This window comes from Aptenodytes patagonicus, chromosome 1, assembly GCF_965638725.1.
Source record: "Aptenodytes patagonicus chromosome 1, bAptPat1.pri.cur, whole genome shotgun sequence".
Lineage (NCBI taxonomy): Eukaryota > Metazoa > Chordata > Aves > Sphenisciformes > Spheniscidae > Aptenodytes > Aptenodytes patagonicus.
In genome coordinates, this window is record NC_134949.1 from 90,050,453 (window position 1) to 90,074,092 (window position 23,640).

Below are 23,640 nucleotides of genomic sequence, written 5' to 3' on the forward strand. Positions count from 1 at the left end.
ATCAAAACTCTAGGAGTTGTTAGCCACAGATGTTGCTTGGGGGTGTTACAGCCAGGCCCCAGGCTCCTTCTGGCTCCAGCCCTTTTCTTCAGGAGGCTGTACAGCAGGCATCCAGGCACAGCAATGCATCCTTCCCTGCAGAGCCACCACAGCATTTTCTTGGTGCTGGTGTGTATTCAAGCCTCCCTCCTGTGCCAGGTAAGCTGCCTCTCTTATGAGCAGCCACCACCCTTCCTCCGGCATCTCCTAGAGAGCTGAGGATGGACCAGTAGCCCCTTCTTTCTCCTTGAAACCTCTCTCTGGTTGGACTGTGTCTGGCAGCCCTGGCCCCATGTGGAGATACCCAAACCACAGCATTGCTTTAACTCTCTTTCTCACCTGGTTGCAGGAGGACGACATGACCCCCTTGCAGCAGCCAGCTGGGGACCCCCCCACACCACGTCCAGAGAAAAGGGAAGGCTGCAGAGACACTGGAGAAGCAAGAGCAGAGAGCACTTCTCCCTGCAAGGCACGATGGGAAATCCAGCACTTGCAGCCATGGCACAAGGCGCTGGACGAGAGACAGGCCAACACTGAGTGGAAGGAGGCTTTGGTATCTCAGTGACAGGCTGACAGCATTACAGCAGACCACCACTCCTTATCCTCCCTTCCTTCATGGCTCATAGCAAGGTGGGTTGGTCCCATCTATCCACGCGGGTTTTCCAGTACGTTGACCAGGACTCCCTCTGCCAACCCTGTTCCCCAGCTGTGTCACCTGCTGCCTTTCCTTCATTTCCCGTGGATCATTGTTGAATACAGAGCTGAGTCCCCTGTCTCACCTCCTGCAGAGAGAGTCTCAAGGTTGCCCCACCTTCCGCCCCCCATCTTGTTTCCAGCCATTTGGGCAAGGAGAGCTGTGCAGTGTCCTCCACCTCCATGCAGGAAGCCCCCGCCGCTGATCTCTCCATCATACATGAGCTCACAGGTGTCAGAGCCTCTGAGAATAAATTCACCTGAGATCAAAGTGGAAATGAAGTCTCAGTGTCCCTTGACTCCAGCTCAACACCTTTCTTGAGCTTTCCCACCATACCAGCTAGTAGCTCCCCAGTAAAACATCGCTTTAATATAATTTCCCAATTGTTAGTGACTATCTCCTGAAGGATTAGAAACTGGGGAAAGCTTTAATGGAATGCAAAGAAGTTAAGAAAAAGAAAAGAGCCAACACCATCTTCAAGGAAAAGCTCAAGGAAAAGCGGGAGAGCAGACACGTTACCGTGCATCAGCCGGAGCAGAGTACCTGTCCATCTGCCTGCTACTACCCTGTGTAGGAAAGCAGGTATCCCAGCAGAGCTGCAAGCCCTGATGGAAAAATTGTACCGTAATCCATGTTACCGTGGGCTTGCCCGGGGGCAAGAGCACAGTTACACAGAGGTGTTGGTGCTCGGTTCATGCGAGGTGCCTTCCTACCCAAGGCAGTTTGTTTGTGTGCCTGAGCCTCTAGTGCTTTTAAATTGAGCTCCAGAGCCATTTCACAACCTGCATCAGCTGCGGCAACTCTGCCTGCTGCCCCTGCTCTCTGTTCATGAGCTTGTCTCTCTGCGGGAAATACTCCTTACACAGATCCCTCCGCTCCCCATCCCTCCTCTCCCCCGACTCCCACTCGCTGGAGACAGGACGGGATCCAACTGTGCTCTGCCAAGTTACAGGGGCTGCCTGACAGCCACAATGAGGGAGCACTTTATATTTCAGAGCTCTGCGCAATGATTGCCTAATTAATCCCCATCCCCCACCCCTACATCCAGTACAGAGTGAGGACAGCTCGATTTTCTCATTCTCCCGATGGGGGGAAGCTGCAGCACGGCAACCTTCGGTGATGCACTCCCGGTCAGCACGAGAAGGGACCTGGAGAGAGGAAGCTAATGCCGAGACCCCTGCCCCCAAAGTAAAATACAAGGGAATAAAGAAGCCAGCTCATGGGAAGGACTCCTCCTCACCAGCATCCCTCTCCACCTCGCTGTGCTCGGAGGACAATTGAATTACACTGCTGCTTCCCTTTCATTGTGATCCAATTAATGGGGGAATTAATGGGGGCAGAGGAAGAGGCCGCCTTTTCTTTTCCAGGCCCGCATGAAGCCAAAGCCAGGGCAACTGGCAGCTGGGAGCCTTCCTGAAAAACGCAATGCCAGGATGTCTTTATTAGAGAGGAGAAGGGGGAGAGGGGACAGGGCTGCTGTAGGAACGAAGGGCAGATACAGATATCAGCCTTGTTTACAGCAGGATTTTGCACCGGTGCAGCTAAATGCTTCAGTTCAAAGTCCCCCCACAGGCGTCTGCCACCAGCATAGGCTGGAAAAAAAATCACAGCTGAGACTTCTTGGTGGCTGCACGAAGAAGCAAGTCTGCAATACAAGAAGGGTGTTTGGCTCGCTTGATCACGCAGCTCCAGAGCTCACGCAACACCTTTGAGTGATGATTTCCCATTCTTCCCTAAGGACCCACTCCTCCCCTGAGCTCACAGCATCGCCGTCCCCCTGGAGCAGCCTGCAGCAGCCCTCTCCCCTGCTGACAGTGCCACCCCGATGGGTGACCGAGCATGCCACGGTGCCTGTCACCGGAGTGGGACAGCAGGCTGCCAAAAGAGCAGCAGCAGCGAGCACAACGTGGTTTTGTCTAAAATGTAAGGGGCGGTGGGTCTGCACTCCCAGTAATGCTCGAGCAACCTCTAATGACAGTTTGGCACCTAATGCTTGTATCACCCAACCAGAAGGTGTTAATGGTGTGTATTAATGAAGTGTGACTTCTGCTGAGGTTTTATTTAGGTGGTGATGGCATGAGGGTTGTGGGAGACAGACGTCCTAGCCAGTGACCCTCTGAAAGCAAGAGGAAGTGTGCTAGGAAAGGGAGCTGGAGCTGGAGAAACTAATAATGTCACTGACTTCAAAGATGAAGGATTCTCTTTATGCTCTGAAAGTGACTGAATAAAATGACTGATATCATTACTTAGCAAAATAGGATTTTCTACTTGTGTTGGATTATTTTAAAAATCCATTTGATTAGCCTGATTGCTGTTGATGTGTCCCTAAGAAGTGTATTACATTAATTTAGCCTTATATCAATAAAATACTTTGAATTATGATATCATTTATTAACATGATTTGCTTTTTCCCAAGAGACCTGTTAGCTTTGCCCACAGCCCTTGAAGCTTAGTTTTTGGAGATGAGCTCACAGTGTTAAGTTTCAGCCGTGGGCAGAGCTGCCCTCTCCATGAACACCTGCAAGCCACCTGGCCATAAAGGGGCTCCAACCATCCTGTCCACTTAGTACAAGAGAAAGCAGCTAACCCCTCATACCCAGCCGCACTACAGTCACCTGAGGGGCAGGGCTAGTTCACAAGTTTTGGATAAACCCCTGAAATGATAAAAAGCACTGCTTTTCCTAATGTTTTTAAGGAGGAGGAGTTCCCAGGAGAGGAAGGAGGAGGAAAGCTTACTGCAACCTCGCTAAAAGCACCACCAAAGGTGAGATCCTATGGCCCGGGAATGTAGCCAGCATTTAAACCCATTGCACCAAGGTATATGATTAACAATACGTTGTTCCACCTCCAGTTCCTAGTTGTGAACTGTGCTTTTACTCACTGAAACCTTCCTGGTGAGCTCCCATCCGCTCATGGCACCAGGACAGAGATCACCCCTCATCTTTGGCCACAATTTTGGAGCCTGCCTTCTGATTAAAGGGCACCTAGAGACCCAAACAAGCATTTTAAGGACACCCCTGCATGATTCTGTGCAGTTTGTATCAATAACTGATCAAGACACCTCGTAGGATGCTGCTGTAGTCTTTGGCTGCAAAAAAGCTGCAGCTTTTTGCTCATGTGCCTCATGCGTGGGGCCCAGCCCTGAAGGTGGCCAAGCATTGCAGCGAGTACCCATAGCAAAATAAAACACAGACTGACCTTCTCCTCAGGCTAAAAGCAACTTGAGAAGGAGCACCCTGTTGAGTCCATCTGGAATTGCTGAAGGACATACTCAGAGAATGGATTTCAGGATTGGCCTTGGCACCAACAGAGCCAACCCAGGTTATTAAATCCCACGGCCAACTACAAGTGACTGTGGACCTCACTCCTTTGGCTGCCTCTTATAGCCCAGATGCACTGGGAGTGTTCCCTTGTGTCGTCAGCTTCTCGGTCCTGCCAGGTGAGGGAAACATCTCCAAGATTTCATTTAATACCTGTATTTAATCCATTAGCTCTCCCTGCAGACCTCCTGAAGGCTGGGCTGTGATTAAGGAGGAGATAATGCCCTGTTTATTGCTCTCCTGATACTTCTCCAATTTCCTCTCCATTTCCATGGGCAGTTTTTACCCGGCAGTCGTGCAGTGCCTCGGAAATGCGTGTGGGTACCCCCCGCCCCATCCCCTCGGGACAGGTTGAAGCAGGGAGACCCCCCCAGCTCCAGCAATGCAGCTCTCACTCTCCTGTGCCTGCACCAGAGTAAGATGCTCCACTTGTCACAGAGAGGGAAGCTTCACAGGCCATGCCACCAGGCAGCAAGGGGTCAGAGCAGGGAGCAAAACCCTTGCTCCAAGCATCCCTACCTCTGAGCAGACATCCGTATCATCAGGAGTAGCCAGCGTGGATTCACCAAGAAGTCATGCTGGACCAACTTGATAACCTTCTGTGAAGAAGTGACTGGCCTGGTAGATGAGGGGAGAGCAGTGGATATTGTCTACCTGGACTTCAGGAAGGGCTTTGAAACTGTCTCCCATAAGATCCTCATAGAGAAGCTGATGAAGTACAGGCTGGATGAGCAGGCAGTGAGGTGGATTGAAACGTGGCTGAAGGGCTGGGCCCAGAGCATGGTGATCAGTGGCACGAAGTCTAGTAGGAGGCCAGTAACTAGTGGTGTACCTCAGGGGTCAATACCAGGTCCAAACCTGTTCAACATCTTCATTAATGATCTGGGTGACAAGGCAGAGTGTACCCTCAGCAAGTTTGCTGATGACACCAAACTGGGAGGAGTGGCTGATAACGCCAGAGGGTCATGCTGCCATCCAGAGGGAGCTCAACAAGCTGGAGAAATGGGCTGACAGGGACCTCATGAAGTTCAACAAGGGGAAGTGCAAAGTCCTTAACCTGGGGATGGACAACCCCATGCACTGGTACATGCTGGGGGCCACCCAGCTGGAAAGCAGCTTGGCAGAAAAGGATCTGAGGGGTCCTGGTGGACACCAAGTTGAACATGAGCCAGCAATGTGCCCTTGCTGCAAGGAAGGCACGTGGTATCCTGGGCTGCATTAGGTAAAGTATTGCCAGCAGGTCGATGAAGGTGATCCTTCCCCTTTATTCAGCACTGGTGAGGCCACACTTGGAGTCCTGTGGCCAGTTCTGGGCTCCCCAGTACAAGGGAGAGATGAACATACTGGAGAGAGTCCAACGAAGGGCCACAAAGATGATGAAGTGACTGGAGCATCTCTCCTATGAGGAGAGGCTGAAAGAGCTGGGGCTGTTCAGCCTGGAGCAGAGAAGACTCGGGGGGATCTCATCAATGTGTATAAACACCTGAAGGGAGGGTGTAAAGAGGATGGAGCCAGGCTCTTCTCCAGTGACAGGACAAGAGGCAGTAGGCACACACTGGAACACAACAGACCTGAACATCGGGAAATGCTTTTTTACTGTGAGGGTGACCGAGCACTGGCACAAGTTGTCCAGGGACATTGTGGAGTCTCCGTCCTTGGAGATATTCAAAAGCCATCTGGACGTGGTCCTGGATGCAGCCTGCTTGAGGTGGCCCTACTTGAGCAGGGGTGTTGGACCAAATGACCTCCAGAGGTCCCTTCCAACCTCAGCCATTATGTGAGTCTGTGATTTTTGTATAGTTACAGCCCTTGGTGTGAGGAAAAGTTACCAGCAAGACGGACCAAGAGTCACCTGCAACCATCTGTTCTCCTTGATTCCTTGCCATTAAGCTATAGGCTTGAGTATCATCTGTTTCGTTCTCCCAGTTTAAAGGGCAAATTAATTTTTTCCTATTTTCCCTTTTCAAAATAAAGGGGAGGGCTGGGGGAAGGGAGGGGGAAGTGGCCAGGCCCGGAAGGAACGAGAGTAACCATCTCCAGCAGACCACGCTCTGCGTACGGGTTTTTCTGCTAACATGCTCCATGAATCCTGCAGCATGGCCATGGCTCCTGTAAAAACCAGAGAGGACGAGCATGAGTGTCTGAATCACAGCAGCTCCCTGTGCTTCTGCAGCTGTTGCTGCTATGGCACAGACAGCACTGGTCTCACTGAACATTTGGCTCCTTCCAGCGCTAAAAAATGCTGGATTTCCCGGTCAGAGCAATCCATCAGCAGCCGTGGGGTCAGAGCGGTTCCCATTTCTGCTTCATTGTTACATCCCCAAGTGCCAAGGGGTGTTTCCTATGGGACAGAGAAAGGTCCTGTTTCACTGCCCCTTTCTACTCAACAAAGATTATAAATAAAACCTTAATAACGCTAGATTTATTTCCCTTCCAACATGGATTTCCAGTGTTGATGCTCTTTTTATTACTGAGATAGACATGAAGCAGTTTTTATGTCCACTGCAGACTTGAAGTGCGCTAGACATTTTCTGCAAACGGAGCCGTTCATCTCCTGTTCATTGTTTTTGACCACCTGAACAAATGTGCTTCCACGCACAGTATTCATTTGGCTTGTTTTCGGTATTTCTAATGGCTTCACTCACACCTTTCCCGGGGCAGACTCCATTAGCATGTGAATTAGTAATCCCACAAGGAGCTCATTAGTACGGTGCCAAGCCAGAGGTCTTTAGTTCATGGTAGCATCTGGTCCATTGGTGCACTGAAGATGCTAGTGCCCCCTGCATGAGGAGCAAAAAATGCAGAGTTAAAAAAAAAAACCAACAACCAACAATGAAAGGGCTGAAAATGTGGCGGTTTGACACCTGAAAGAATCCACATCTGCCGTCTATGGAGATAAGCTCTTTCATTCCGGACTTCAGACAGGCTGCAATGACGTGACTGTCTAGATAACAAAAACTTCAACTACTATTTGCTGCTCTTGGCAGCAGCTCCTACCTAAATGGTACAAAATTCCTTATCTGTTAACATTCCCAAAGGGAGACATGTTTCAGGAGGGCTGGGCAGCCCTCTACATGACCTTATGTACTTGTTTCCCATACACAGACATAACAGCACACTCAGATGAAACGTTCAAAGAAAGAGGGACTTTTTAATCTGACACCGAACTCATTTTTAAAACTCATTGCTGTGAGGTATTCTTGCACCAAACCTTCCAGCATGGTGAAAGCAGGAGTCAGATCATTCGAACGGACCTGCAGGCTCCTGCTGAAGTTGATTGCTAACTTGGGACCTTCCTGATGCCTTTGTATAACTTCCAAGAGGTTGGCACACTCAGAGCCCTTCCTAATGGGCTCTGAGGAAAGGATAAAGGCACCATGAGCCAAGTCCCTCTTCAACATATTGTATTTTTCTTTGCTTGGAAATGGGACCCATGTGGCCTGGGAGAGTGTGCGAAAGTGAAATTTCTCTCAAGATGCGTCATTTTCTAGAGGCCATATTTCCCTCTAACCCCATTTCCCTCCAATCCTCCCTGTTGTAATGGGGATAGTTTTAATCTCCTGACATCACCAGAAGGGCTGAGAGATGTTGAAAGCACTTCTTCTTGGAAGAAAGCATTGTATGGCAAAGGAAGAATAATTGTGGTGACAGCGCAGGGAGCGCAGATACATCTCCCTAAAAAGATCTTACAGCCTCATTTGCATTAAAAAAAAAAAAAGATTTTTTTTGTTAGAAGCAGCAGGGAAACATCATGAGAAATTCAGCAACTCAAAACATTGCCAAGGGACAAAAGGAACAAGGGTTTAAAAAAAAAAAAAAAAATCAAATCCAGTCCTACCAAATCACATCTACTTCAAGCAGCAAAGATCGCGTGTAAGGGAGTGACCGGCCTGGGGCTGATGCCACTTCTCTCTCCGCTGTAGGAAATTAGGGGGCCTGGTAGGCATTGCCCCCGAGCCCAGCCAAAGCCTCATTTCTGGAGAAGGCATAGACCTACCCCATCCTTCATTAAGCCTTCTGCCAGGACGGGCTACAGCCAGAGGCAGTCATGGCTGAGGCCCGCGTGGTGGACCTCTGCTGCAGCGTGACAGTGCCGCATACCCCCAGAGTGGATGTGGCACAAGCCAGAGCTGCTTGTGGTGGTGGTGGTGGTGCTGGTGGAGAGGGGACTGAAACTTCATTTTAAATTGGCACCTGTGTGTGACTGCAGAGGGGTTGAGTTTATGGGAGCCCATCAGCACTGACCAGGAGAAGCAGAACAAGAAGCACCTTTGCAAAGAGCAGGTATGGATAATCTGACCAAAATGACCCAACCTATGGGACAGGGCTGGTTCAGACACTGCAACCGAAGCGTACGCAGGTCAGCTAGTAGCAACCATTAAATGGTGCTTGGCATACTGCTCTCCCTCCTCCCCCTCAATGTATGTTAAGAGGACATCGGAAAAGCATGGACTCTGCTAACAATGCCTGGCAAATCTGGCATTGGATCAGGCAGATTTCCATTGTCAGAAGCACAGAAAAAGAATGTTTAAGGATAGGAGGTTCCCTTTACCAGGTGGAACTGAGCCAGGCTTCTCAGCTCTACGCACAATTTTAGCTTGCTGCAAAATTACCACTGCTCACCCTCCTTCTTCCAGCAAGTAATGGGATGGCAGAGGCTGGCAGTATGGATTCCAGGTGAAAACTAAGCAGAAGTAATATGCCAGGGCTTTAATCATATCTGTATGAGATGTGATTTTTCCTCCTTGCCAGACGTACCTTTTTTGTACACAGACATTAATGCTCGTGGAACAATATTAGATCAGCCTTAATTTTCAGGCTGGATCCCTGCCTGTTTCTCCGGCTGAGCAGCCCAAGGTTTCCTCCTGCTGCTGTGGCCAGCTCTCGGCAGGATTTGCACATTCATTGCTACGTGCAGCCGGGGTGAAGCGCACGCAGGGTCTCTAATGCACTGCAGTGGAGCCGAGTCGCTTCCGATGCGGCTGGCTCAGCCTCCTCTCTGCCATCCCTGGCTGGTTCATTAGCTTCAAACTGTTCAAAGGGATGTAAATTAAATTATATTTAGGTCAGAAACATATTTTAAGCAAAAATACCTATTATATTTAAAGTATGTTGTTCTGAGACTTTCTGTCTGCTGCTTCCAGGATGGCTGCACAAATACTGCCCTTAATATGTTTTTTAATGGTACAGCAGGCGCTTCCAAAATCCGATTTTTGTTTAAATATAAATTAGGTTCATTCTCTCTCTCAATCTAATTAATGCTGGTAAATAAGAAAGCACCTTCTGGCAGCTCATTTAGGTATCCCAAACAGGCAAAAGACCAGATGTCCCTGGGTAACTTTTAAAGAGGGAGAACATAGCTCTGCCACAGAGAGTGAGGGGGTTGTAGTCCTGGACAGCCCGGCGCTGCCGGTGCTCTCCTAGGAGGGAGCAGGCAGGCAGACAGGCAGCTCTCCAGGAGCACCAGCAGTCAGACGTTGCTCCCCACACTTTGGGCTGCCGCTCCTTTTAGCGTCAGCCTCTCCATGACTCTCTGTGCAATCACATCTTAAACAGCTTCAAGCATCTGGCTACACCTCCTATCAAGGCTGTATGAGCGATGGTCTCCCTGGACTTTATAAATACTGATCGTTATTCTGGAAGCAGCTCAGCAGACAGAAGCTACTCTTCAGCCCCAGCTCCCGCACTCCTGGAGAAGAGGCTGTGTTGACTCACGTTCAATACAGTTTAAACTGGAGTGTATCGTGATGCTTAGGGATGCTTGGCTGTCCATGCTTAGATCAATACTCCAAAGCCTCCTGCGAACCAGCCAGGGACATGGTTACCTCGCCCAGGGCTTCCAATGGCATACAGCAATACCAGTCCTGGAGCAGCCCAGAGCTTTTTTTTGCAGCACTGCGTGACAACCCCCTCCTCCAAGGGACCAAGCCCACAGTCTCATTTGTTTATGCTGATGCATACTAGGGCAGAGGAACGGGGCTGCTGCTGCTGCCTCTCCTCCACAACCCACCCAGGAGAACACACCAGACAGCCCGCTGGCTTGCCCCTCTGCTGACAGGCCTCACGTCCTTCCACCTGCTCCTAAACTTTCCATTTCCATGAAGGCTTTGTCATGCATTTGATTCCTGAGACAATTTTCTCTCTCCTCCTACGGGGCGCAGCGGGAGACAGTGACCCAAGCACAGCTGGCTGCTCCCCACCCCAGGCCCTGTCAAACTTCTCCGCAGCATGCCCTGGCGCTGCAGGCATCACCGAGGCAGGGCTCCTTAGATGTCAGGGAGGAGGTGACGCTATTTTTCCGCCCTTCCTCCAGGGGATCTTCAAATCCCTCGAATCTCACAGAGCAACAGCCTGCTTAATCCGAGTCTGTTTGAAGGAGGCAGGAACACAGGAAAAGAGGAGTTGGATAGACAGGGATTCCCTGGTGGAGGAAGCCGATTTTCAGGAGCTTAGTGAAAAAGATTAAAACATTCCTGTTTTCCAGTGTTGACAGTGATCTTCCCTTCCATCAGCAGCTTCACTGATCTGCTCTGGCCTCCTCTCTGCTGGGCCAGGGAGGATGTCACTCTACTGCGGTTTCCCTGACCCACAATGGAAGCAGAGACAGAGGCAGTTCTCGCACGGCTGCAGAGGCACCCAGCACCTCTGACCTTTGGGGGAAGGAGGATGAGCAGCATGAGAAACACATTTTTCTTTCCAGCCTGAGCTGCAGTGCCCTGGCCTCAAGCGCACTCATCAGATAAAATGCACTTTAGTCTGAAAGCAGACACAGAAACTGGTTTGAATGGGGTTAGACAGAGCATTCACCCAGGAAGGCTTCAGCGCTCGACCACGCTCACGGTGTTATTGGGTTAGTGTTAATGCAGCACACGTGGTCCAGCAGCCAGAGGAAATGGCTGGGGCCTTCCTCAGAACTGATGGCTTTATCCCTTGCGTTAGCACCGACCTGCTGGCAGTGGCTGGCTTTGCTTGCAGCGGCGGCCATCCTTCCTCTTTTGGCATGTGTGCAGAGCCCTGCTTCAGTTGCAGAAAAAAAAAAAAAAAAAGAGAAGAAAAGGCGCTATCGGTTGTACATGCTCCTGTTCACTCAAGCAGTGCTTGTCATGACAGGGCAGTAGCAGCGTATAGTTGTCCTTCGACAACAGCCCTAACCGGCTGGAACAGAGCAGAGCAGCCATCCTTACCGAGAGCCAGAAGCTGTTAGAGAGGGCAGGAAACAATGACGGCATCTGCTCGTGTATCTTGACCTCACCCGTCCTCCCGAGGGCTGCATGTGGTGGATGAGGGACAGAAGGCATGCCCTGCAAACCACCGTGCCGATTCCCTCATGTGCAGGACTTGATGAATGACAAAAATTACAACCACCATACAAACCACAATTAAATGTGTTTATTAAGTAAACCCACTACTTTATGCTGGATATAGATGCAATATCAGTGCTCTTATAGTAAAACACAGTATTTCTTCACTTAACCTACAGCTTGATTTTGCAGGCTAAAAGCTCAGTTATAAACTACTGGTGAGTTCATGAGCATAAGTATCCGCACTGTATTCAGGATTAGCTCTCAGTTTCTGTCTTCGGCTCCTTGTCTACTTGCTTTTCTCCAGTGCTAACCTTGAATTCAACCAGATTAAATCTAGACAGAATTGGTACAGCGCTTTTTTTCTGTTAGCTGATCACTGAATCTGACTTACCAGCTCTGTGGCTTGATATCTAGAAGCTTGATACCAGATCTTGGAAGTCTGTCTACACAAGAGTACCATTTTAACTAGCAATATGACGTCTGCGAGACCTCCGCCATCAGCCTACGGAAGGAGGAAAGGAATGGAAGTTCTGATCAAAAAGGGCCTCCCACAGCACCAGTGTAATAAAATACCCTTCCTGAGAGTGCAGGAGATTCCACGAGGCATTCAAGGAAGCTCTGGCGAGAAGAAACAATGTGCAGTGGGATTTCAAATAGTACTTCCCTCAAAGGAAGGCCTCAAATTGTTTTTTTTTCTTGAATCGAGTAAATCAAAATAATAAGCAAACAACATTCCCAACTAGGCACATGACAAATTGGAATATGACAACGGGAGAAGTTTCTGTTTATTTATTCCTCTTTAAAATGACTTAAAAGCAAATTTAAAACACTATTTAAAGAAAGAGTGGATTCAAAATATCAGGAAGCTGAAAATAAAACCACAAAGGAGGCATTACATGGTTAGCAGAACACAGAAAGCATAGTTAGTATAAAACAGATTTACAGTCTCAGTGAACAGCAAATTCATGCTGCCCATGTAAATGGAACAGCACGTAATACGGCCCCTACCCTCTGGAACACCAAATTCTTTCATCATTTTGTTTTATTGTAGTACTGGATAGGAAAACACAACAATTTTAAAAACCAACATTTTCAATTGAAAGAGAAAAACATTAAAAATATGATATTGCTCTGTAGGCACCGATGTATGTTTTTCTATGGTAAAAGAGCGTGCCAAAGCAGAATTCAAAATTGCATAATTCCTCTTAAAATGATACAGCCCTGGTGTGACTGCAAATAAAAACTAGCTACGCTATTTCTCTGGCACTGCCTGACTGTAGCCCTGCCCACTACGAACCGTCTGCAACACTGGAGTTTGGACAGGGCTAGGCAGAAGCAACAGGCAGCAATACTGGAAAATGAAGGTATCTCCTGGTAAGTCAGAGCGCTCTGACAGCTCAGATCCACGAGGGCTTTCGTTACACTGACAAAGAGCGACTATGTGTGCTTGCCAAGGCTTTCACTCTGCGTGTTTCAAGTTACACCTGACTTTGAGGTGCTGAGACCTAGTAAGGAGCAAATGGGAGCAAGAAAAGGTTGCTGCCTACAGGCCTGCTTAGAAATAGCCACTCCAGTGGCCAGTGGCTGCAGGCAGGAGGTCAGCTACAAGCCCTGCCCAAGCTTGCCATCAGCAGACGAGTGCTTCCCTCTCCTCTCCCCTCACTGAGCACGGGCAGCTGTAACATTACTTACACCCTCCTCTGCAGAGCACTCTCATCAGACTACAGAGCCCTCACGTCCTCTGAGGGCAGGGATGTGGACTTCACTAGGATCTGCAACAAAAATCAACCCAAAGCAATCGGGGGGGGCAGCTGCTGGGGCCTTGAAGAGGGTTAAAGTAGTGCCTGTGCAGGGCACCCTGAAGCAGATCTTTATCTTGCAAGCATCCTCACTTCTGAGACTCGTCCTCCCCTACCTGTTTTGGCACATGCAGCCTTCCTGCTCCCCTCTCTGGTGGGCAAGATGCCTGAGATTAGCAGTCCCGAGCCCCAGTGTCCCTGCGCACAGGGGAGGAAAGATGCACTTCAGTCTTCTGTTTTACTAGGGAGTCTCTGGCTTAAAAAGTCACTTTTTAAAAAATGCCATGGCAGGAAGCAGTTAATCAAACATATCCTCAAACATGCGTCGCCCCATGGCTATGTAAACCTCTTTTTCTTCCGGTGTCATCTGGGCCACCAGCTCAGGGCGCTGGCTCACTTGGCTGTAAGAGTGCGGACGCCCAGCCACTGTGACGGTGGGGTCCTCTGCCACCACCTCAAACTCTTCATCGTCCTCCTCATCCTCCAGCCCGTATGTTGTGGTGGCCGTGGTGGGAGGGCGGGGAGGGGATTCCTCCTCCGACTCGCTTGTCTCGCTCTCGGAGTCACTAGCGTTGGCACTGGAGAGAGGAGCGGCACCTCCAACTGTGACTGTTGAAGCAGAAGGTGTCTTCTTCTCGTGGATAAGCAGGGCACGCATCACCTCCTCGTTATCATCCAGAGCTGCCCGGCCCTCCTCACGCTCCTGGAAGGCATCCAGGTCCCGGCTCCCTGCAAAGAGACACAAGAGAATGATCGTTTCCTCACAGAGATCTGGGTGACGGCCCTGAAGGCTTTCTGGACCCGTATTAATTACTGCCACTGAGCACGCTTGGCCAATTCACATCCTTTCTCTATGTCAGCTCCTCCTCTCCCTTAAAAGTCAAAGAAAGTTATGTTTTTTCTCGTAACAGAGGAGCAAGTATTGACATTTCCTAGGAGCTGGGAGGCCTGGAGTCACTGTGGCTCCCAGCTGGGAGCCTCAGCCAGCAGCACATCGCAAGAGAAGGCAACAAACGCGTGATGGCAGGCACTTGGAAAAGACCCTCCAGGGACTCAGGTGCCCCTCAGCTGGGCTGATGCACTTCCTTAGTGTGGAGCAGAAAGCAGTCCTTGGGACCTAAATCTGGGCTTCCCAGATACACAGACTATGCACCTAATGATGACACTTGTCTGAGATACAGCAAGTATCTTGGTGCTGTTTCACAGGTGAACAAGCACAGGCTGTTTCCTTCTTGTCCCTTTGTTTCCAGGTTGCATGGCCACAGCCTGAAGGACTTGCAGTGATGACCAAGACCATGGGGTGTTGCCGGCACAGACCATAAACACAGACCCAAAACCAGGCCCTGGCCTGTCGAGCTCCCCATCTATAAGGATTAAGACAGAGAAGCAGATGAATCCAGGCAGACAGGGAGTATGCAGAAACCACGTGTTATAAAACAACATTCAAAGTAGCCACGTCTGGTAAGCTCAGAGGTCCACCTACCAGGCAGGAAGGGGAAAAGCTCATTACTGGAACACGGTGGTAGCGAGCAGGATCTATCTCGCAAAGCACATGCAGCTTACAGCCTGCAGCCAAGCCGCACAGCGCAGCGTGGAAGGCTGCGTTAAAACAGCTCCTGCTCTCCAAGCTGAAAAGCAGCCCAGCCAGTCTCTCTGGCTCCCTACCTGGACCTCTTATTTGAAGGGGACTGCAGTTTCCCAGCTGACAGACACACGGCCTATGCTCCTCTTTCAGTAAGCTTGGCTGTACTGTAGCTGGGAGGGTTTGACATGGTTTGGGTAGGCAGGGTGTCTGCAGTTCACAGATTCAAAAGGTAAAATTCTGTTAAAAAAGTGGCATTCTGCAGAAAACTTCTCTTAATCCTATATTTGATGAGAGGACTGTGAGTCCACCCAGCACCAATAAACCTACAGGCAGTATGGAAAAAAAAGAAAAAACCCCAGAACAAAAAATGAAATACGGAGAACCTTATGTAAAAACAAGGCCTAAAAAGTAAGACAGACTCCCCGTGGCAAACTTTCTCTCTTGCACTTAAAGACGCTGCCTATGAACAATTGCTGGAGCTGAGGTGACGGCATTCTGCCTTCATACATTAACGCCACTTGCCTGCTTCTCAAAGACCTGGACCCTCATGGTTTCAGTACCACATCCAGGCAGTTGGCACCCAAGCCTTTCCCCCAGCATCAAAAATGCACTGGTTACCGTTTTCAACTTGAGATGAAAAAAATGCTGAGAAACAGGTGAACTAAGGAAGTAGGTTCTGCATTTAGCACTAAAAGCCAGGGGAGTTTGTGGTCACTCCTTTCCTGTGGTAAAATAAAGGCCAAAAGACCCACCCCTAACTTCACTGGACTCATGTTTTTATTGTAAATGAAGTTGTAGTAACGGGTGATGGCTGCAACTACTATTATTAATGCACTGGCAAAATTCTTGAAAGAAAGGAAGAATGAAGGCGTTGTGTGTTGGCAGCCTTGTGCTCAGCTTGTTGCTTGTGACTGTAGAGCAAAGAGGCTATTGGAGAGCATCTCCAAGAGATAATATCGTAGCTCATCACATTGAGAGCTGTGAAGTGATGACAGCCTGGGGTAGCTCCACAAAGTCTGACTTTTGTGGCTCAGGAGCGGGGCTGTCTTGCTTGCGAGAACTGTTCCTGCCAGATCCAAGCAGTGAATCTTTTCTGTCAACAGTCCCAAGTTTCCTTCCTCCCTGTTGATGTCATCCAAGAGCTATAGAAACGTCTTGCAGCAGCAATTTCAGGCTATTTCCACAAGTCCCCTCTTTGATCTCCAGTAGCGGTGAAGGTTAAGCAGTGACGCCCTTGTGCTGTAAGGTGATATACTCCCCATCCATCTCCTTCAGTGGCATCTGAGAAACATTTATGCTGTGTACACCAAAACTCATCTCAAGGAGCCAATTTAAAACTACAGGTGAATTGAATGTCTAGCAGAAAAACGGGGTGAGAACTCACCATGGCTGGTGAGTAACAACAAGATCTGCTACAGACTGCAGGAGGAGGTTGTTTCAATCACCTCACTTTGTTTAATCTATTTGGAAGAAGTTTTGGGATCTGTACACTTGAAAGGCATTACATGCAAACAATTGTTTCACATTATTGTGAAATCAATGTTCTTCACTTCTGCTATACCTACATATTCCACTCCTCTCCTGAACACTGCACTGGTTCCAGGGTCTCATGCTTACACATGCGGTTCCCTTTTGCCATCTTCTCTTCCTAGGGCATCAACAGTTTCATTCTATAATCCTCAAATGACTTGGAATATTGCATCTATTCATTCACTCTTGTAAAAATCAGAAGGTCTCTACTTCCTATTTTTAGTGCATAAGCTTAAATAGCACACTTACCAAAGCAGAATGTTTCTACTAGTGGTTACAAGATCTTGACTATTGTCTATGGACAACCTGACCCCAACATGAATGAAATAAAAGCAAGGATCATGAGAAACAAACAGAAAGCAATGAAGACTCACCTGCCATGGTGACAGACCTTCCTACTGTACTTCCAGAAGCTTTATTTCTGACATATTCTTCATATAAAACACATTTTGAACAACAATTGGCAAGAAGGCGGCTGGGAGCACAAAAACACTGCTGGTAGATTTGGTAGGCTTCAGAGTGACCGAATGTTAATAAATGTTATTTTTCAGCAGTGACCTATTAGGGGGGCAGCTTTCTAGATGAGACTGAAAGACCTTCGTCCAAAAGCAATAAACTCTCAAGATGGAAGACGTAACAGATAATTAACATTTTAGAAGCACAAACAATTCTGTGGGTAACTCAGCTTTACTGACCTAGATTTCAATCCTGGATCTAATAAACCAGGATTTTTTACATCTGCCTACACATAGGTGCTTTGCACAGCAGAGGGGAGCAGACAAAATCTGGAGTGTAGGGAGCAGCAGCTGTACACACACAGGGGAAACATTTTTGACAGCACTCTAAGAGCATCACATAAGCAGAGCAGTACTTCTGCTCTGTGAATTTTCTTACCATCTTTGATTTCATCAGGGTCATAAGCCCCCTGCACCGTGCTCTCCCGTAGCCAAATTGGTCTCTCTCTGGCCAGCTTTCCTTCACTTGCAGACCGGTTAAGATCCTCCTGGTCCTCCATGCTGATGACAACGTTCTGGGTGTACAAGTCCTCATATGATGGTCCTTTTGTAGTCCATGCTTCCCGATGGTGCCCACCTGCAAGGCCAGCTGCTGTCCCTGAACCAGTACCAGCTGCACGCTCCTTGCTACATAAAAGTCAAAGAGAGAAAAAACAGAGCACTCAGGACAAGCCCTTCCTTGGCCAGCATTGCAACACTTAAACTATGATTAGTTATCTCCCATGATCTGCACTGAGAGCTTGCATTCTGACTTCTAACACGTGGTGCCAGGAATTTCTACACCAGCTTGCTGGTTTGGGGAACTTGGGGGTCTCTAATGGGAAACCCTGCATGAGGCCATGGCAATTTCCACAACAGACACTGAAAAGAAGAGATGGCACTAAAGCTGCTGATGCACTCATGTGAAAACAAACAAAATCCCAGAATACCCTGAAATAAGTGTCACAGCAGCAAAACACAGTTGAACAGTAATCTGGTATTTGGAAAAGTCTCTTTTTGGCCTTTTCACAGCAACCCTATACTGCGTTAAAAAAAAGCACTAAAGTTTAAACAAGTCAGATGATAGGCCCAGAGTCCCAGCATGCTCAGATCTGTGAACCATTATTAATCACAGGACTCGTGAAGGAGTTAACTCACCATGAAAAACACAGTTCAAACCTTTGCTTGAATTGTGAGTGACAATGCCAGTGGTAAGTCACATCTCCTGTGTTACACAGGAGAGCCGTACTATCCACAGGCACAGCCTTGGGAGGACTGGGGAGTCCAGGCAGAAAAGAAGAAAAGACGAGAGGGCACCTTCAAACCAGAGGACTAGGGCTGGGCAAAGGGCTTTGTGTGGTGATGGTGTGTGGGAGGAGGCAAGACAGAACTGTCTTCATTGTGGAAAAGCTGGAGAAAGAAAGGCGATGACTGCTGCGAAGGGTACGGCAGTCGAAGCCTAGCCCTCCCTTGTTTTCTAAGAGGAGCTGCAGCCAGCACATTTTCCTCCAGGCTCCTTTCTAGCTCAGGAGACTGATGGAGAAAAGAAACATTCCTGCTTGGATCCTTGGAAAGAGGACATCAGGTGGAGTATTTTCTGCATAGCAATGGCAATAAGCCTAAAATACTCTCTCTGGCCTGTGCTGCTACATATGCATTGACCAGGGAAAGCAGCTGAATGGAAACTCACTGCTGTCTGGGTGGGGAAAGCCAAACGCGACCGTTCCTCTACTTCAAAATCATATTTCATCTTCTCAGAGAAACAGATCCACTGCAGACTGTGCCCACCCTCAGCCATATAATTTCAGTCATCTGACTGCCAGTGGTACCTAAGGCTTTTCACAGGTAACAGACCTGCCGGGACTCCTCCTCTTGTCCAGAGCAAATCCATCCAGGATACTCACAGTGTTCCTGCTCTGCTGCCAGCTGAGTTGACAGAAGTTGTCAGTGAGCACGGTTCAGTCACTGCTATCTACCCAACGATCTTTCCTCCAACCGAGAAGCTTAAAATAAGGATGCAGCTGGAGAAGACCTGAGTAATATGCAATTTTTTAATTCAGCAAGGACTTAACCGCTGCTTGATGAGCTAATTCTGCTGGATTTTTAGGGGTAAACAGTGAGGGGAAAATACGCAGGTCGGTGATCATCTCTCTTTCCCAGATAAAAAATATTGGTGTGTTCAGCCGCATTGTGGATTAAGGGCTACTCACAGCCTCTCAATAGTGAGTTTACTGGGGTCTGTTAGCAAATACTTCAGAGCATCCGTGTTAACATGTGTCCACACACTAACCAGTTCTCTCCTGCAGCCAGCCCTGCCAGGAGAGCTTCACAGCAGCCTTGAATTTTGGGGCAGAAGACTCATGCACATGTATTGCTTATATAACCTAAGGAACCACACAGAGACCTTCTTCCCAATGTGTAATTTCAAGTGTTGGTACCTTTCAGCTCCTCAAGACAGGCGTGTGTTCTGTGAAAAGCACCACTCTGCTTCCCACACAACAGAAATCTAACTAGCGTTTCCCTGACGATTTTATGTAATCCACTTTCCTCACAAGATACACAATGCAGCTCTCCCCCAGGCTCTCCCTCCCCACGACTGCAGTGTGACAGCTAAATACTCGGTAGTGCCAGGAACTGCCTAATAATACTTTTGCACAGAGGTCCCCGTAAGTGTGCCTGAAATGGACTTTTTTTCCTACACGGTATCATTTAGCAGCAAAACACTTATTCCGTGACATCAGGAACATTTCAAAAACGCAAGTAACAACTCTAAGAGACACCTACAGTACTAATTAATTTAAGCCATCTACTGCAATGTCCCACACTTAGGTGGAACCATCTAGACACTTTCTGTCTACTTTCGGACCCTGGTGAGCTTTGAAAATGTGTCTCAATTTACTTCCTTGTTTGTGGAACTGCATCTTCAGCAACACTGTTGGTAGGAGTCAGCAGCCCCTCAAGACTATGTTAACAGGGGAATACTCCTTGCTGCCAGAAGAGATCTTCAGTGACCCTGTTCCAAAGTATAGGATTAAACACCATGGATCAGGCACCAGCAAAAGGCCAGATGTGCGAGTTGCCTTACAGGCAGCACAGAGCAGATGAAGGGAGCACGCTCTTAAATCTCTCTCTCTCTCTTAGATCCAAGATCTGCTTTTTCCTCACCTAGGTCTAGACTTTGCACGGCCATCCTGCAGCCAGGAACTGTGGCAGTTCAGTGGCCCAGATGTGGCTACATTTGCTCTGTTACCCATCGGTTGTTTTACCCTGGTGGAAATCCCTTAATGAGTGGTTAGCTGCCTTTAAAGGCAACATAAATAAACCTTGACATAGCTGAGGTATAGCCCACAGAAACCATACTATGCAATGTGGAAACAACTTGAAATTTCCATCTCAATCCTGCCCAGACTATTAAGAAAAGGTCTTGCATAAAGGGGATAACTCTTTGTGCCGTGTTTGAAATAAAGCACTTTTTCACTTAGCTGCTCTTAAGAGCTTCAACTTCACAACAGACAACCCATGGTCCTTGATAGCATGACCACAGAAAATTAATTCTGTGAAGATTTTTGTTATATAAAATCATGCAATTCTGACATAAGAAAATGGAGGGGATATTAAAATCCATCTGTTTTAGAAAAGCACAGAGAAGGGCTTAGGTAAAGCAGGTTTATTTTGAAACCTGTGGGGCTAACTCATGCTTTGCCAAGATTAAGAAAATTAATGGCCTCCTAGAAAGATATAAACAAAGATCTGCCCAGTTTCCCACGGCAGGTGAATGACAGTTATGCAATGTCAGTGTGGTCGCTTAGAGCTGTAACTCTCCTGAAAAGACATGAAGTTGTCTGCATTGGTGCAAAGAGACAATGAGGCACTTCGTGACCTATTCTGTTTGTTTCAGAATCACCAAATGTCAGTTTTGTCAATGATTTCAGTCACTCAAGACTCCATAAAAACAGAGGGAATAAATAACCCAGGGTTTGACACTTAAAAAAAAAAAAAATCTCACAGCAGCGCTTTCATTCAATTAACTGCTTTGAATTAATAAGAGTTAATAAATAATTAAATCATCGTATGTGCTGAAGCAAGTTGTGTTCAAGTAAGCATTTAAAAAGCCGCCTATTTATTTTGTCATTCCTTGCACAAAGTAATTAATCATTTACAATGTTTTTTAAGTATTTAAGAGTCAAGTAAGTGGGTGCTGCTATTTAATCATGGGACTGCACCAGGCTTCTGCTGTGATAATTTCCTGTGCACAGAAGGGGAAGACTGAGAAATGACTCTCTTTTTGGTGGGGTTATCCCAGTTCTACTACTCAAACTACAGAAAAGGGTTTTTAAAGCAAAGGCTAGTGATTCAGCTTGGGCATACAGGCTTCAAAGACTCCCCATATCACCAAAGACATGTTGAGTGACCTTGGAAAAATCTCTTCCCCTCTCTATATTGCTTCTGTTTTTCTACCAGAATGATGAGGAAAATTAGCTACCTTCTTGGCTAGAAAAAGACTATGAACAGACAAAGAATTTTTCATTATATTAATTAGAAACTGTCCAGCATGAATATATGAGGAACATTCTCTCTCAAGGTTAGCCTGAGAGAAAAAAAAGAGTATCCTGCTTGCTCTCCCATTAACTAAAGCCCAGCACCCCAAAGCACTGTGGGAATGCTTCCCCCTGTGGTACATTTTGCTCCCCCCCATGTGTTTAATTAATTTTTTTTAAACACAGAGAAGTGCATCATATTTCACCACAGCTGACAAAACTGACAGCTCCCCACATCTTTCTGCATTATTTAAACATCATCTGTTTTTGTACAGCTAGGAATGTTCTGAAAGAAAGTGTCATTTCCCATGGGTAGGAACATTTTAAAGAGTTTTTGACTATAACATGGCCTCCTCCCGAAAAGAAGAGGTGTGTAACAAGTAGGAGAAAATCAGAAGAAAAAAATACCCTTATTACAAGTAATGCCTTCGAACTAGAATGCAAAGCGTAGAATGCAGATAGCTTAGTTTCAAAAGCTGGGTAGAAGCAAAAGGAACAGATGAAAGACAAGGGTTTGAGAGAAAGACAACAGTGTAGAGTAGATGGCACCTTCAGAGCTTTGCCAAATGGCTGCAGTTTGCATTTCTTAAATACTGGGGCAAGGGCTTGGTAAATATACCAGCTGCAGCACAGCAAGCAGCAGGTAATTCGAGTACCCCACCCCACAGAAAACGACATGCAGGAGGCCGACCAGAAGAATAGTCATCTGCCTTGTTTAGTAAAAAATGGTTACGGCCCTTTGTCTCCTTATAAACCGCACATTCCTTGGGGAATCTGTCAGTTGCTTGCACAGTTGGTGCTGAACAAGTAAGTCCTCAATGCAGCCAGAGGCTGCACAAGGTTTGGGAAAGCCTCACAGAGCAGACGAACGCACTACAAGGAAGCAGCGCCGTGAAAAAAGACCAGGCGCATTCCCACCTCTGCTTCAGGGCAGGAATCTCTGTGGGTTCTGGCTCGAGGATTTCATAGGCTAAGTTAATGTCTTCCGTCTCACGAAGCAGCGCATAGATGGGCTCAATCTGCTCATTAAATCTTGCCACGAGTGTCCTTGCATCCTTTTTGGGCATCGCCGACTCATCTTCTTCCACTTCAGTCTCACAGAAAGTACAGCGGAAAGTTCCTAAAATGAAAAAAGCTGCTAAGCATTGGAAGGAAAGCAACAGGCCTGGCTCTTTATACAGCCTTTTAAACAGCACTGCTTTGCTGTTTTCTTAGCTTGATGCTAAATAGCTTTTCTCCCCCTGACAATCCCTTCCCACACACAGCGTACCTGGTTATTATTTAAGCAGACAACAAAGCAAACATTTTGATGCCATCCAGTGATACCCAGTTGGGTACAGTTTCTCGCTCTGAAAAGCCCAGATGGGCTGGAGTACCTCTACTGAGACACCTCCTAATCTCACTCCCTCTTTCTTGCTTCACATTTTAAATGTCAGCTGCGACTGGGCTGTGATAAAAAGCTTCACAATACTCTCAGGAGTTCAAATATCGTCTGTTTCAGGTGCTTGCACTGGTGTCTCCCAGGCCACATGAACTGGCTAATTTCACAATGAAGTAGGGTGTAGTTTTACACTGCACCAACCACTCTGCAGTAACTGCTAGTATAACCATTTTCACTCTGCAACTGATGCAAAAAAGATGGCTGCTCCTTCTGTTCCAGGGCCAAAACATGCAAAATGGTCATTACTGCAGAGCAGCAAATGCAAAAATTTATCCCACCTAACCCCCATATTAACTTCTTGAAATTAAGAATGGCAAGACAAGAATTGTATGAATGGCAATTAAGAATAAGCTCGTTTTACAGACCTCATCAGGATTTATAAAAACAGGTCAAACATAAAGGCAACTGAAATGGTTGCATGGCAATGCAGTTACAAAAAACCTACTGAACTCCTGCACAGCAGGCTTTTCAGTTTCATCTGTGAGTAGGACCCTTAGGGCAGTGCATGCACAGTAGGACCTTACCATATGGTCCACTACGAGGAGAGCAGCACAGTGTAATGACTTATCCTTGCAAGTACTGGGCTGAGAATGTACCTCTGCCTCCTCAGAACGCTTATATCCAGAGCAATGCTCACAGGCTTCTCGATTTCTCTTGTCCCTGTGTGATTTTTTAATTTATCTGTTCTGTGACACCTATACACATCTAGCATCATCTCTCAATACCCCAATGAAGAAAGGAAAAGATCTTTTTACTAATAGGGAGCCTGAGGATAGGTCATATCAGGGAAATGATAAGCTTATGTTTAAAAATCAGTATTAGAATCAGCATTGAAGCCTGCTGTATCACCAATGCTATGTACAAACACAGTCGAAAGAATGGGGTTTGCCCAGGGC

At 47.5% G+C, this 23,640-nt stretch overlaps 1 protein-coding gene across 2 annotated transcripts in view; it reads right to left on the minus strand.

Annotated features, from left to right (window-relative positions):
• Positions 1–12,131: 12,131 nt before the first annotated feature.
• Positions 12,132–23,640, minus strand: part of GTF2E1 (general transcription factor IIE subunit 1) — a 54,747-nt gene continuing 43,238 nt past the window's right edge. For both annotated transcript variants that reach the window (XM_076348443.1, XM_076348436.1), the window contains 3 exons: positions 22,222–22,423; positions 17,166–17,413; positions 12,132–13,885 (listed from right to left, as the gene is read on the minus strand). In XM_076348443.1, coding sequence (XP_076204558.1) covers positions 13,455–13,885; positions 17,166–17,413; positions 22,222–22,423 — 881 coding nt within the window. In that variant the 3' untranslated portion in view covers positions 12,132–13,454. The remainder of the gene's footprint in view (positions 13,886–17,165; positions 17,414–22,221; positions 22,424–23,640) is intronic.